At 39.4% G+C, this 13,613-nt stretch overlaps 1 protein-coding gene across 4 annotated transcripts in view; it reads left to right on the top strand.

Annotated features, from left to right (window-relative positions):
* Positions 1-13,613, top strand: part of ncapd3 (non-SMC condensin II complex, subunit D3) — a 37,314-nt gene that overhangs the window by 16,906 nt on the left and 6,795 nt on the right. For all 4 annotated transcript variants that reach the window (XM_077494677.1, XM_077494679.1, XM_077494676.1 and 1 more), the window contains exons 13-29: positions 640-726; positions 1,660-1,733; positions 1,839-1,973; positions 2,093-2,313; positions 2,547-2,732; positions 2,844-2,941; positions 3,031-3,140; positions 6,269-6,376; positions 6,947-7,061; positions 7,867-7,971; positions 8,063-8,301; positions 10,304-10,383; positions 10,783-10,920; positions 11,030-11,163; positions 11,747-11,955; positions 12,087-12,197; positions 13,611-13,613. The exon at positions 13,611-13,613 is cut by the window's right edge and continues 165 nt beyond it. In XM_077494677.1, coding sequence (XP_077350803.1) covers positions 640-726; positions 1,660-1,733; positions 1,839-1,973; positions 2,093-2,313; positions 2,547-2,732; positions 2,844-2,941; positions 3,031-3,140; positions 6,269-6,376; positions 6,947-7,061; positions 7,867-7,971; positions 8,063-8,301; positions 10,304-10,383; positions 10,783-10,920; positions 11,030-11,163; positions 11,747-11,955; positions 12,087-12,197; positions 13,611-13,613 — 2,153 coding nt within the window. The remainder of the gene's footprint in view (positions 1-639; positions 727-1,659; positions 1,734-1,838; positions 1,974-2,092; positions 2,314-2,546; positions 2,733-2,843; positions 2,942-3,030; positions 3,141-6,268; positions 6,377-6,946; positions 7,062-7,866; positions 7,972-8,062; positions 8,302-10,303; positions 10,384-10,782; positions 10,921-11,029; positions 11,164-11,746; positions 11,956-12,086; positions 12,198-13,610) is intronic.

Genomic DNA, 13,613 nt, shown 5'->3' with positions numbered 1-13,613 from the left:
TTGCCTACAATAAATTTGCCCTGGTGTAAGGCTCTCGGTCATGGACCTTCCATTATTGGAAACGTGTGTGTTCAATTATGGGTTGTTGTGTTTGAAAGATGACAGATGTGTTAGAGTTGTGTTCATATTCTGCTGCCAGTGTTTAAAACTTTGTAACACACGTGTATCACCGTGTGAAAAGTGTTTTAGGAAAAGTGTGAAATGTGTTTAAGGTTTATCAAAAAAAGAGTGGATGTTTTTTTTTTGTTTTTTTTTGTTTTTTTAAGATTTGGGTCAAGCCTGAAGAGTGATAAGGTTTTGGTCAAAGTGTTTCATTGGAGAAATTATTCTCGGAAACTGAGAATTTGGTTCAGAGGTTGGGGTTTAGTGTTTTAGCAACTGAGAAAAACATGTAATAAACATTTGATTAATCTCATAGTTGTACCCCTTTTTGTGGAATACTTGATGCGCCCCAGGCACACCAGATTCTCCAGCAGCCCCCACATCAAGTTGAGTTTAAGACTCCTGCTCCAAGCTCAGTGGCCATTTCCTGGACATCTTATTTGAAGTTTTTTAATGGAAAGAGTCAGTGTTCAGTGTTGATCAGTTGTGAAAATGTGAACCGGATAATAAATAGGACCGAATTGAATTGTGTTTTAGGCAGTTCCCAACAGCCTCGGAAATCCTATCACTCTTTGCCGTTCAGGACTGTGGAGGTCGGTAGCACAGAGAGCTTGGTCTGTGATGGTGAGTCATACAAAACGCTATAAAGTCTTGACATTTTGCATCTGATGAGGTATTTTTGCCTGTCTTGGCCCATTAACAAAACTTTATATTAATAAAGTCTTACACTCAACAATGAGTTCATTCAAATTTTGTGGACATCCGTCAAGGTAAGCACTTCCATAAGAATGTGTTTATAAAATTCCTCTATACACCGTAGCCTTGTTGCCCAATCATTTTGGACTGAGCCGCTGCGTCCCACGACACGACATGCATTGTTCCCCTTGCATTTAAGCTTTTATTTATCTTTGTCGCATTTTTCTTTCCCACTCCGTCCACCCCATGCTATATAAAGTTTTCAAATTCTTTATAGGAAGGTGATATAAAAAAAAAAATACAAAAAGTAAATAAAGCTCAGGTTAAGATTTTTTATTTTTATTTTTTTAATGCGCTGCAGACATTTGCTGTGCGCTGAGATGGTGAGAGCGCTGCACATTTGCGCACGCGTGCAGCTTAGAGGGAACACTGCTTGTCACCATGATACGCTTCATGTTAAGCACCTTAAAACAGCGCGCTGCTATAATGCGCACGCATCCTCACGTCACACAGGCTTCAGGCGGACACACAAGCGATTCCTCATCCCCACACAAGCGAATTCTCATCCACGCAACATTATTGAAATACATTATTTTCACAGAGAGCCACAATAGAAGGATGAAAGAGCCACATGTGGCTCCAGAACCATGGGTTGCCGACCCCTGCTGTAGCTTTACCAATTATATATTGAAGTAAAATGTATTTGACTTAATTAGACTGAAAGGTTTGAAGATGTAAAAGAAAAAAAAATGAGACATGACTGGCTAGTTAATATGATGAATGATTCTTCTTACATGGATAGTATGTTTAGAACCGATTTTGGATCATGTATTTTAATGTGGATGTTTACTTTCAATGCAGCAAGAGAAAACATTGCTCTTCTCATACGACGTATACAAGACTCCAAGTCTAATGTTCGCAAATCAGCACTACAGGTATTATGAACTTGATACTGATACTTTATTCCACTTGATGTGCAGTGTGAAGATTTACCGTATTTGTGTGGATCATTAGATTTCATTTCTGTTTGCCTCTCTCAGGCCCTTGTAGGTCTTCTGAAACATGGTGTGATCCCCATGAGCTGGGAGAACCTTTCTCTGCTCTCTGAGCGCTGTCGCGACCCGGCTGTGTCTGTGACTAAGAAAGCATTGCAGTGTGTGGGGGAAATGCTTAATGTGAGTCTGTGTTAGCAGTTGAGCAACTTTTCAGACAACTCACATTTCATTGCATTTAAAGCATCACATCCATGCTGCTTTCTGTCATGTTTATTATGCCTACCAATTGCCACTACCAGGCTAAACCAGATTGCGGCCTGGTGCAGAAGACATGGCTGCAGGGTGTATTAACAGCTTTGGTTGATTCTGAGACCTCTGTCAAGGAGAAAGCCCTGGAGGCTCTAGACCACATCTTGCTTAGCCAGGTCAAAGCATACTCTGCCGGCTGCCATCTCAATACCACTCAGAGGCTGACCTGGAAGCTGCTAAATCTGCTCTGTGATGAGTGTCAGAACCTTAGGTTTGTCAGTTTGTCTTTTATTCAGAAGCATGGTCATGTACGAACTCAATTACGTCCCGTTGAATCCAATTGCATTTGACCTTTCTACATGTTGCAATTCCCAGTTAAGTGCATGCTTAAAAAGATTCAAAACCTTATTTTATGGGACCTGTAGTTATGTTTATTTGAACACAGATTACTATTGTGTTTTGTTGTTTTATTTCAAATTCAAATTTTTATCTTTTGTTCTCCAGCCAATATTTCAGTCAGGCCATCACCATCTGGACTAAACAAAACAAGTTTAATGCAACATTCAATCTGATTTCACACACGGAGGCTGAGCACAGTGCTGGAGCCTGGTTGCTGCTTTCCAAGGTAGTTGCTGCATCACCCAATATTCCTTATGGAAAACTAATGGATGCCTGGGATAACATGGTCAGGTAGGGTGGGCTATATCAGTATCTACAAAGTTTGCAATTTACCCTGTGTTTTTGTTACAGCTGAGAATCTGAGTTGTTTTTTTTGTTTTTTTGTTTTTTTTTTTCCCTTAGTTCAAAAGATGTGAGTGTGACAACCTGCTGTCACATTATGTGTGTGATTGGAGAGATTTCTGCTCATTTGAATGAAGACACAAAGGATAGGATAGTTGGTGAGTGAACTTTGCAGTAGTGGACCTGGGTGATGGTACAGTAACATTTCTTTTAATCTGTCTGGCTTAATTGTTTTGTTTGTCTGCAGATGATCTTATGCGTTGGTTGAAGTCCTTTACTATGTCTCTTGAGGTTATCAGTGCTGCTATACATACTCTGCATCGAATTGGCAGCAATGAAGATGTCAAAAAGACTCAGGTTGGAGAACACGCCTTTTAATTTTATAGCTTCTGATGAAATAAGAACAGGTAGTCCTCAACTTAACTCATTCACTGCCAGCTATTTTAGAAAAATTTAAAATGTTCAATACCCACACTATATTATTTATGTTTAATAATTATACATAAACCGAATTTGCCAAATGACCGAATAGACTGTCTCCTTTCTGCCTTGTCCCGTTCTTTTATAATCGACAGTAGAAAAACGTAGATTGCACAAAATGTAGCCATTACTCCTATGTTTATTTATAAAACTTTGACTATAAAAATGGAACCAATTTGGGTTGGAATTGGAGGGTTAGATCAACAAATGATTGCCGAGCGCAGCTCTTGCTGTTGCTCACTGGTTCTCCAGGGGATGGGTCAACTGAGTTTTTTTTGTTGTTTTTTTTTTCTCTCTCTTCTTTCCTCTCTCTCCCTCACTCTTAGGTGGGTGTTACAATCAGTGGTACTTTAAAATGGGCCAATGATGTCATCTACTGGTGTTTGTGCATCAGTAAAGTTGTTTCCAAGTAGGGCTGGGCAATAAATCGAATTCAATACATCGTCATTTAAAAAAATCGAATCGTTGAAAATTTACTAAATCGTGAAATCGAATTTTGTCTTCTGGATGATTAAAAGCTGTTGTTCTTATGTTCTGTTACATCCAAATGCTTTTAAAGTGATGTAATTTTGCCTTAAAACTGATCTAGAATCAGTCTATGTTACTGGTGTCTGAACATTTTGCAGAGGAATTATTTTTGAATAAATGAAACCTTTAAGTAAACGTTTGTTGGATTTATTAGTTTAAAATCGTAATCGTCCTGAATGACTGCAAAAAATCGAGATTTAATTTTTTGGCCATATCGCCCAGCCCTATTTCCAAGTTTGACATTTACAGTGGAGCATAATCAGATTCTCCCCAATCTAGCTCTGTTGGAAAAAAATGTAATTGACAAGTATACTTATCAAAGGCAGTGAATTTAAGAACACAATGGGCTCAGAGTGGATGTTTGTATAAGTGGAATTGTTTGTAAGACACTTTTTTTTTTTTTTTTTTTTTAATAAAATTTTAAGAAAAAAAATTAATTATATACATTGCATAGACATAAATTATACTGTCCATGTATAAATAAAAAATATTTTCTAATGATTTTTTTTTTAATTATTCAATACAGTATACCATAAAAAAATAAATATGCTTGCATAGATGGTGGAGGAGGAAGAAGAAGAGGTGGATGGAGGAGTTACTGAGTGGAGAGTTCAATTGAGACTGCTGAGATGGATGGCATTATGACGTCCAACATTAGCCATCTTTCCAGTTACCACCATGCTCCAACTTTTTGATAATGGCAACCTTTGTTTCCATGGAGATTGCCTGGTGTTTCTTGCCATGACCACTACCATTATGTAGATTATATATAGATAATAAAAATGTAATTTCTTTAGATACACGTTAAATATCGAAATATCGCTTGATTTTCCAATATCGTGCAGCCCTGAAATACTGTACCGTAATGTATGATGTGGTGTGCACTTAAAAATATGTACTTTCTAGCGTAAAATGGCATTTTATGACATTTATGGACATCAGTCACCCTTTGTTCGTATCTACGAATGTTCGTGAGTCAAATGTTAGTAACTAAAGGACCTGTCGTGGTGCTCCATTGCTGATCACAAAAACGGATTGCATGCAGCGACTAGTAGAGACCGAGACAGTACTCCAATAAATACGACCACAGGTCGTTTTGAAAAGGTGCCCAATTCCGATCAAGTGTGACGTATTTTAGTTTAGCGACCTCTAGCGCCAGTGTTAAATGGCGCAAAAATACTAAAGAGTTTCGAACCCAGACCGTCTGGTCAAGTATCTCGGTGAGATAAGTACTCGTCTTTGGACCAGCGATTGTTTGTGTTCGCAACATGTTTTATACAACCTCACTGTGCCTTTTGTTAATCTCAACCATTAGTGTCCCATGTAAAGTACTCCAACCTCACTGAAAAGCCTCATCCTCACCCCAACCATTAGTCCGATGGTGACTTAATATACACTTACAATATACATCATATACATGAATACAACACTAATAATGAGCATAAAGATTGTTACTGGATGGCAAGCTCAGTAAGTTAGATGTTGGCTTTTGCATAGAAGATCCGGATTCGAGTCTCACTTTTGTATTTAAAACTCATTCACTGCCAGTCATTTTAGGAAATTTTAAAATTTTCAATACTCACGTGATATTACATTCAATAATTATATATAAACCGAATCTACCAAATAACAGAATAGACTCCCTACTTTTTGCCCCTTCCCGTTCTTTTATAATTGACAGTAGAAAAATGTAGGTTTGCCAAAATACAGCCATTTCTCCCATGGACTCTGAAACTGTGTTTATTTCGTATAAAATGGGGCAATGATGTCATCTACCGGTGGTTGGGCATCAGTAAAGTTGTTTCCAAGTTTGATATTTACAGAGGAGCATAATCAGATTCGCCCCCATTTAGCACCGCTCTAAAAAATACAATTGACAAGTATACTTGTCAAAGGCAGTGAATGAGTTTTAACATGGCCGATAGAGGTCGCTAAACTACAACACTTAACACTTGGTGGTATTTTGGTGCATAGTAAAATGACCAAAATGGTCGTTATTGTTGGAGGACTTGTTGATACCAGACTGTGTGCTCCCATCCCCCTTTCCTTAACACTGCACTTTACAGATCAAGCCAGTAACTGAATCATAATACTGTATGTCTGTTTGTTATTTTTCTACATTTTCAGTCCATTTATATCCTGTTTTGTAATCAAAACAAATTTGCATAGAATTGTGATGAATAAGCGGTTAAGAAAATGGATGAATGTTTTTAAACATGATTAATCAATTAATGGAAAAAATAATTGTCAGTCGATTTATTAAAATAATCTTTAGTGAGCAGCACTAAAATTGAAAAATATTCACTTAATCCAAGTGAAGGGTATTGGCCGATCTTACTCACGGATCATCGGTATTTGGATCAGCAGCACACACATCCTGATTGGAGCACCCCTAGAAAAGTCAGTTTAGTATATTTATCTATTTCAAGTACTTCTGTTCCATTTGAATTACTTTTGTAACCACCCCCACCCTACAGGGTTTCCTGAATCATCACTGTGGTGAGCTGGTGTCACTGTGTGAAACTTATCTGGCTGGTATCATCCTGAAAGAAAATGGAACCCAGAACATCAATGAGGAGCTAATGGTGACAACTACCTTCTATTACTTCATTTTGTAGGTTAAAACAATAATATAATTTTTGAATTGTGGTTCAACAGAACTACAATATTAAAAAAAAATATGCAGAAACAGTTTTGGACAAAAAATGATGGCACATTTAATTTAAAATTTTGAAATCAAACCTTTTTTTTTTTTTTTTTTTTTTTTTTTTTTTATAAATACTTTCAGTGAGACTGTTGCACCTCTCAGCAAGTTATGAGCACACCAGTTGGCATGTTTTGTCCAGACACACCCTCGACAATTGTTCAATAACATTCGGATCAAGGGTCATGAAAGTCCACTTTATTGCTCTTAGCCATCCTTGGTTGCCATTTTTTATTTTTATTTTTTTTATTTATTATTTTTATTTTTTTGCGTTTTGTGGCATTATCCTGTTGCAAGCGTTCTGACATTGGGCAGCATATTTGCCTCTACAATACGTTGATAGCCTTGAGATTTCATTGTCTTTTTTTGTCATTAACAGAGAGGTATACCAAGAACTTTGTGCATGTGGTGGTATCAAGCTGTGCTTCTAAACCGTAAATGTGTCTTCCAGGTGAAACACCTTCACACATGTGGTGCTGCATCACTCAACTGTCCTGCTAAAGTGTCCAAAACAATGCTCTTGCTTGTGGAAGCTATATTCACCATACATTCAGGCAAATTCCAAGGTACAGTATTACATGCATTATGTTTAATTGAATGTGTAAAGCACACACATTTGGAACTATTGAATTAGTATTGCATTTTTTGTTTTTGTATGGGTATTTCAGTCTAGTATTCACTCTTCTACTCGGTCTCTGTTTCGGTCTCGGCTCTGTCTTAGGTGAAATTAAACAATTTGAAGAGCATCCATCCATCCATTTTCTTGACCGCTTATTCCTCACAAGGGTCGCGGGGGGTGCTGGCGCCTATCTCAGCTGGCTCTGGGCAGTAGGCGGGGGACACCCTGGACTGGTTGCCAGCCAATCGTAGGGTACACAGAGACGAACAACCATCCACACTCACAAGCACACCTAGGGACAATTTGGAGCGCCTAATTAACCTGCCATGCATGTCTTTGGAATGTGGGAGGAGACCGGAGTACCCGGAGAAGACCCACGCGGGCACGGGGAGAACATGCCAACTCCACCCAGGAAGGCGGGAGCCGGGAGTCGAACCGGAGTCCTCAGAACGTGCTAACAATTTGAAGAGCATTGCAATGCAAATAAATTAACGCTGATATTTTCCCTCTCCTTTTCTTTTCTCAATCACAATGCAAATGGGCTAATATTCTTTCAGATAGTTAGATTTAATTGCTCCCGACTTTCAAACCGCATAATTTGTAATGGGATAACAGCTAACTCATGGTTGGGGAATACTGTATTTAAGATTCTCTTCTTAAGATCAAACCTTTTTCTGTATTTTAATTTTAACCAGTGAACTCCTTTATAAATGACAATCATTCAACGGTAACATGACAGGTGGTCTGTTTAGGATTGACAGATTGTCAAGATGAGCTCCCAGCTTCACTTCCTTTCTCGCAGTTCAAAATAAACCCGCTACCAACCAAAGTCAGAGCACATGGGGTCATAACTTTGGGTAAGCAAACTCTTTTTGTCCCTTTCATTATTTGCAAATGGTGTGAGAAACGATGCCTCTTTTTTTTTCCAATGCTTTCTAATTGGATTAGGTAAACTGTGTCTACATAATGAGGAACTGGTCCAGAAGTACCTTCCCGTATTTGCCAGGGAGCTAGAGTGTGGTACAGAAGTCGCTGTACGCAGTAATGTTGTGGTGATTATGTGTGATCTATGTGTTCGACACACGAATATAGTGGTTCACTATATCCCCAATATTTCTGCCTGTCTACGAGACAGTGAAACAATCATCAGGGCGCAAACGCTCATCATGCTGACCAACCTCCTACAGGTAAGAAGAGATTAAAATGTCATTTTAAGTTTGAGAAACATTTAACTCTGTGGTGTGAGAAAATTAGTTGGTGTATTCCATTAAAAAGGAAATTATCCCAGTGGCTGGTTAACGAGCGTGAGTGTATGTATGTATGTATGCGTGTGTTTTACAAGTAATGAGGCAGGGCAATTGCTTTTTCAAATTGGTTCAGATAGGTTTGGACTTTTTTTTTTTTTTTTTTTCTCAATAAATTAGAATTTATAAACCACATTTTGAATTTACTTGAGTATAATTGACTTGATCATTTGAAGTATGCAAAAATCAGAATTTTTGCAAGGGGCAAATAATTTTCCATGGCACAGTGTATACAGTAACAAGCATTGCCGAAAACATTGTAGATTATCAGTGAAAGCATCAAAACTATGAACATATGTGAAGTTATGTACTTAACAACAAAATATTAAATAACTGTTAGATATTCTAGTTTCTTTGAAATAGCCAACCTTCGCTCTGATTTACTGCTTTTCACACTCTTGGCATTCTCACCTCTGGGAACTCCTTCAAGACTGTTTGAAAACCATTTTAGGTGACTACTTCTTGAAGCTCAAGAGAATGAAAAGTGTGTGCAAAAAATTATCAGAGCAAAGGGTGGCTTTTGAAGAATTTAGAACATAAAATGTTTTCAGTTATTTCACCTTCTTTTAAGTACATAATCCCAACATCTTCATTAATAGTTTTGATGCCTTTAGTACAAATCTTGAATGTAAATGGTCATCAAAATAAAGCAAAACACAATGAATGAGAAGGTGTCTAAACTTTTGGCCTGTACTATATATATAATTTTATAACTGCGATCATTATACTATTTCTTTGTATCCAGCAGGATGTTTTAAAATTGTACGGTGGAAATTATTGTTTAAAGGGTACATATATTAGAAAATGTAACTGTTGGGTTTCTGCTAGGGGTGTGAATTGCCTAGTACCTGACGATTCGATTCGTATCACGATTCACAGGTCACGATTCGATTCGATACCGATTAATCCCGATACGAATTTATAAGTCGATTGTTGCGATTTTTTTCATTCAAATTTAGAAAATACTAATCAGTAAGCTTGTAGAGTGTAAGATTTATATGAAAATGTATTATTTATTTATCTGAAATTTCAGTCTTATAGAGGTTGTAATCTGTTTCATGTTTGAACAGCATTAAAATAAAATATTAAGGCTTAATGTTCCGTTCATATAACATTCTTCCATGCTCAAGGTGTGAATCCTAAAAAAAAAAAAAAGATTCTGCCGATTATTGAATCGATTCGAGAATCGCGCGATGTAGTATCACGATATATCGCCGAATCGATTTTTTTTTTAACACCCCTAGTTTCTGCAGTAGCAGCCTACCCATAACGTGCAACACTGTTGGGATTTCTGTGCTGTTGTGTCCGCTGTATGCCCCACATACACATCCGCTAACGCCTCTTCCACAATTCGCTTCTTCCCGCCAGCCCTTTTTTCTTTTCGGTTATTATATGTTGTAATTGTATGATGAAATGTTTGATTGTCACAATGCTGTCCGAAAGCAAAAATTAACAAATAAAACAAACAATGACAAAGTTTGTGAACCCGATGGCTTCTAATCGCTGTCTGACTATTTCTGACACTTCTGCTAATTGCTCTTGCAGTTTTTGGACGTCGACGGCGACGAGTATTGCCACAATTGAAAATGCTTTTATTGTCTTTATGGCCACTCACTCTCAATTTGGTTAAAATACACTGTCTCTCCAGCCCTGGTCATTATTGAAACACTTTGCCCAGCCTTAATAAAGTATGCTATATATGTATGATAGAGTCCATTTTCATTTAGTTTGTCTGTTTTAATGAACGCCTCAAAAAACAATTTGTATTTATTTTTTTTCAAAATATCCCCCCTTGGCTTATGCGACATCCTGTGATGTAGACTGTAAAAGGATATTTACTGTTTTATCGCCAAGCCAGTTGGTTGGGTTTTGATGTTTTTTTTAGGAGGAGTTTGTGAAATGGAAGGGTTCTCTCTTTTTCCGCTTCATGGTGGCCCTAGTTGATCCTGTCCCAGGCATTGCCAGGTAAATCACATTTTACATCCTATACATGGCTCAAAAAAGGTTGGAGATTGCATAAACCTAGTAAGACAATCAATCAATCAATTTGGCTATTTATGAAGCATACAAATTATTTCATGCACTTGGACTTATGAATGGGACCTTGAAAATAGGTGCAGCAACGAGTCCAGCATACATCTTTTTGAGGACGAAGTTCATACTTTCCTCTTTGATTTTGGAGCATGCTGTGAGTCCATGACGATGTCTGATATGAACTCATAAATTGAAACTTACAAGAATCTGATAATGTATGTCAATGTGGGAACGACACGAGCCAATAGCTTTTGATTCTTTTTTTTTTTTTTTTTTCCTCTCTCTCCCTTTGAGAGCTCAGAATTGTTAATTCTGTTTTCTCTGTTACAGTCTGTGTGAATACTGCCTGCTCCACTTACTGCTGAAAAAAAATCCAGAAATGTTTAGTCAGCATTTCATTGAGTGTATATACCACTTCAATTCATACAATGGACACAATTCCTACAACAAGTTCCCTCAAACGGAAAGGTAGGAATCGGTTTGGACCCAACTTTCCGAGACAAGTGTCTGCTAGGTAATGTCTACCCTTAAATGAACATTACGATACCGTGTTTGTTCCTTTCCCAAATATTTTCAGTGAAAAAGTCCGGTTTTCCCTAAAAGGGCTTCAGCACCGTGAGAAACGTTTTCGGATCTACCGGTTTCTGCTGCAACACTTCACTGATGCTCAGCGCTTCAACATCACCAACAAGATTAGCCAAAGTGTTCTGGGTGAGTGATAAATGCAAGGAAATTTATAGTGCAATACAACCCCCCCCCCCCCCCCCCCCCCCTCACACACAATTAAATGATTCTTAAAGAAAATGATACAAATGAATGATTAGATAGATCAATGAAAAATTTTGGCAACTTTGTGATTAAAAACAGTGATGGGTCAGTAGTACTGACCTTGTGACAAAATGCGTTATTTGCAGTTTCAGTATGTTATACCTGATTCCCTTTTTAAATCTGACCATGTCTTGCCATGTGCTTTACATTCATATACACACTTTTATCAAGGGTATTGAAGACTTAAAGCAGTTGTAAATGTGCCGGCTCTCCCTATGTCAGCTGGTGAAATGATAGTGAAGGTCCTAGCTTGAATGGCACCCTGTACAAGACCCTCTTTGGTGCCCTGACTCAACACCGCAACAGCCACAAGCAAACGCACAATACATTTAAATGGGTGTATAGAAGTTTATATCTACCGTACTTGTCCTTCAGTCTTGCAACTTGGAGTGGTGAAATGGTGTGCTGCAACAAAACCCTAACAAACTTGTTTTCTCACATCCTATTCTTTCTTTTTACATTCCAGCCTGCTTTGCAAATGAAGAGCTGCCTCTGGATGCAGATGGTGCAGACATTTTGTCAGAGACCTTCAACATACTGACTCTGAAAGAGATGAAGCTACAGGCTGTATCTCACACACCTGGCAGTGCTGCAGCAGAGGAACAAGAAGAGGTGAACACGGCCACTATGGCAAAAGCAGTTCTTCAGGCTGCACAAAATAAGGTGGTTTCTCAGGTGAGTTGGTGAAGTTAATATTTAACATGTTTGAGTGTACTTCTTCCTTCCTCCCAAGTACCGGTAAATACCATTAGGTTCAGGTTGAGCTTGCTTTTGAGCTAGTTTAAACATGTTTCTTGGGTTTCCAGGTCAGGAAGAAGGCCTTTATAGAGAACACAGTTCCTCTAATCATCAGTCTTAAGCACTTACTGGAGCATAAACAGTCTCCTGTTCTCAAAGATCTCACAGCCTACCTACAGGTTAGTATGTCACACTGCACATTTTTTCATCAATTAAGAGAGGTTTTGTTAACCTTGGTCTCGCAAGATGAATTCTCGCGGTATTTGTGAGTTCACAAACCCCGGAGAATACATCTTGTACCGCTCCAGCTGATAACCGCTGTGGGTTCGGACCAATTATAGAGCGACATTGTGTTTGGGGGCGGGATATGCAACTGTGACGAAACCAGGAAGCAAGCTCCAACGTTGGAGCTAACTAACAAATCTAACATGGATGAATGGACGCTGCAATTAATTCTGTTCTTGCAGAATTACTCACCATTTCCTTGTTGATTGTTGAAAAGCGAGGGGCGCGTCGTGCATTTTTAGCTCGTAAGATGTTCCTGCTTTCCCCCTGTTTGGCAAGAACCGAGACGAAATTTTCATCCATGGCCGTCCGTGATTGGTTAAAACAAATGTGTAGAATGACGCATCTTCCAATCAGCCCGCATTATTGTACAGAATGTCCTACCTTTTCCCGACCAAATTACTGTGGAGACATACCAGATGGATAATGTGTGAAGTGCATATCCGTCTGGCTATTGCCAGGTTAAGTTATTGTTGTGAGCGGTTTGCAGCAGAGTGTGAAGCGGTTGGGATTAAGATTAGCACCTCCAAATCCGAGACCATGGTTCTCAGTCAGAAAAGGGTGGAGTGCCGTCTTCGGGTCGGGGATGAGATCCTGCCTCAAGTGGAGGAGTTCAAGTATCTTGGGGTCTTGTTCACGAGTGAGGGCAGGATTGAGTGAGAGATCGCCAGGTGGATCAATGCAGCGTCTACAGTGATGCGGACTCTGTATCGGTCCGTTGTGGTGAAGAAGGAGCTGAGTCCAAAGGCGAAGCTCTCGATTTACCGGTTGGATCCATGTTCCTACCCTCACCTATGGCTACAAGCTGTGGCTTGTGACCGAAAGAACAAGATCCCGGATACAAGCGGCCGAAATGAGTATGCTCCGTAGGGTGCCCGGGCTCTCCCTTAGAGGGTGAAAAGCTCGGTCATCCGGGAGGGACTGAGTCAAGCCGCTGCTCCTCCGCATTCAGAGGAACCAGTTGAGGTGGCTCGGACATCTGGTTCGGATGCCTCCTGGATACCTCCCCAGGGGAGGTGTTCCGGGCATGTCCCGCTGGCAGGAGGCCCTGGGGACGACCCAAGATGCGCTGGAGAGACTGTCTCTCGGCTGTACTAGGAACGCCTTGGGATACCACCTGAGGAGCTGGTTGAAGTGGCTGGGGAGAGGGAAGTCTGGGCTTCCCTGCTAAAGCTGCTGCCCCCGCGACCCGACCCCGGATAAGGGGTAGATGATGGATGGATGAATGCAATCTCAGAATGTAATGTCAGAACATACTGAAAAAGTGGGAAGCCGGATCTGTGACATGGGGATATTATTTGTGTTAGGTA

This window comes from Festucalex cinctus, chromosome 14, assembly GCF_051991245.1.
Source record: "Festucalex cinctus isolate MCC-2025b chromosome 14, RoL_Fcin_1.0, whole genome shotgun sequence".
Lineage (NCBI taxonomy): Eukaryota > Metazoa > Chordata > Actinopteri > Syngnathiformes > Syngnathidae > Festucalex > Festucalex cinctus.
This window is presented reverse-complemented; position numbering and strand designations above follow the sequence as displayed.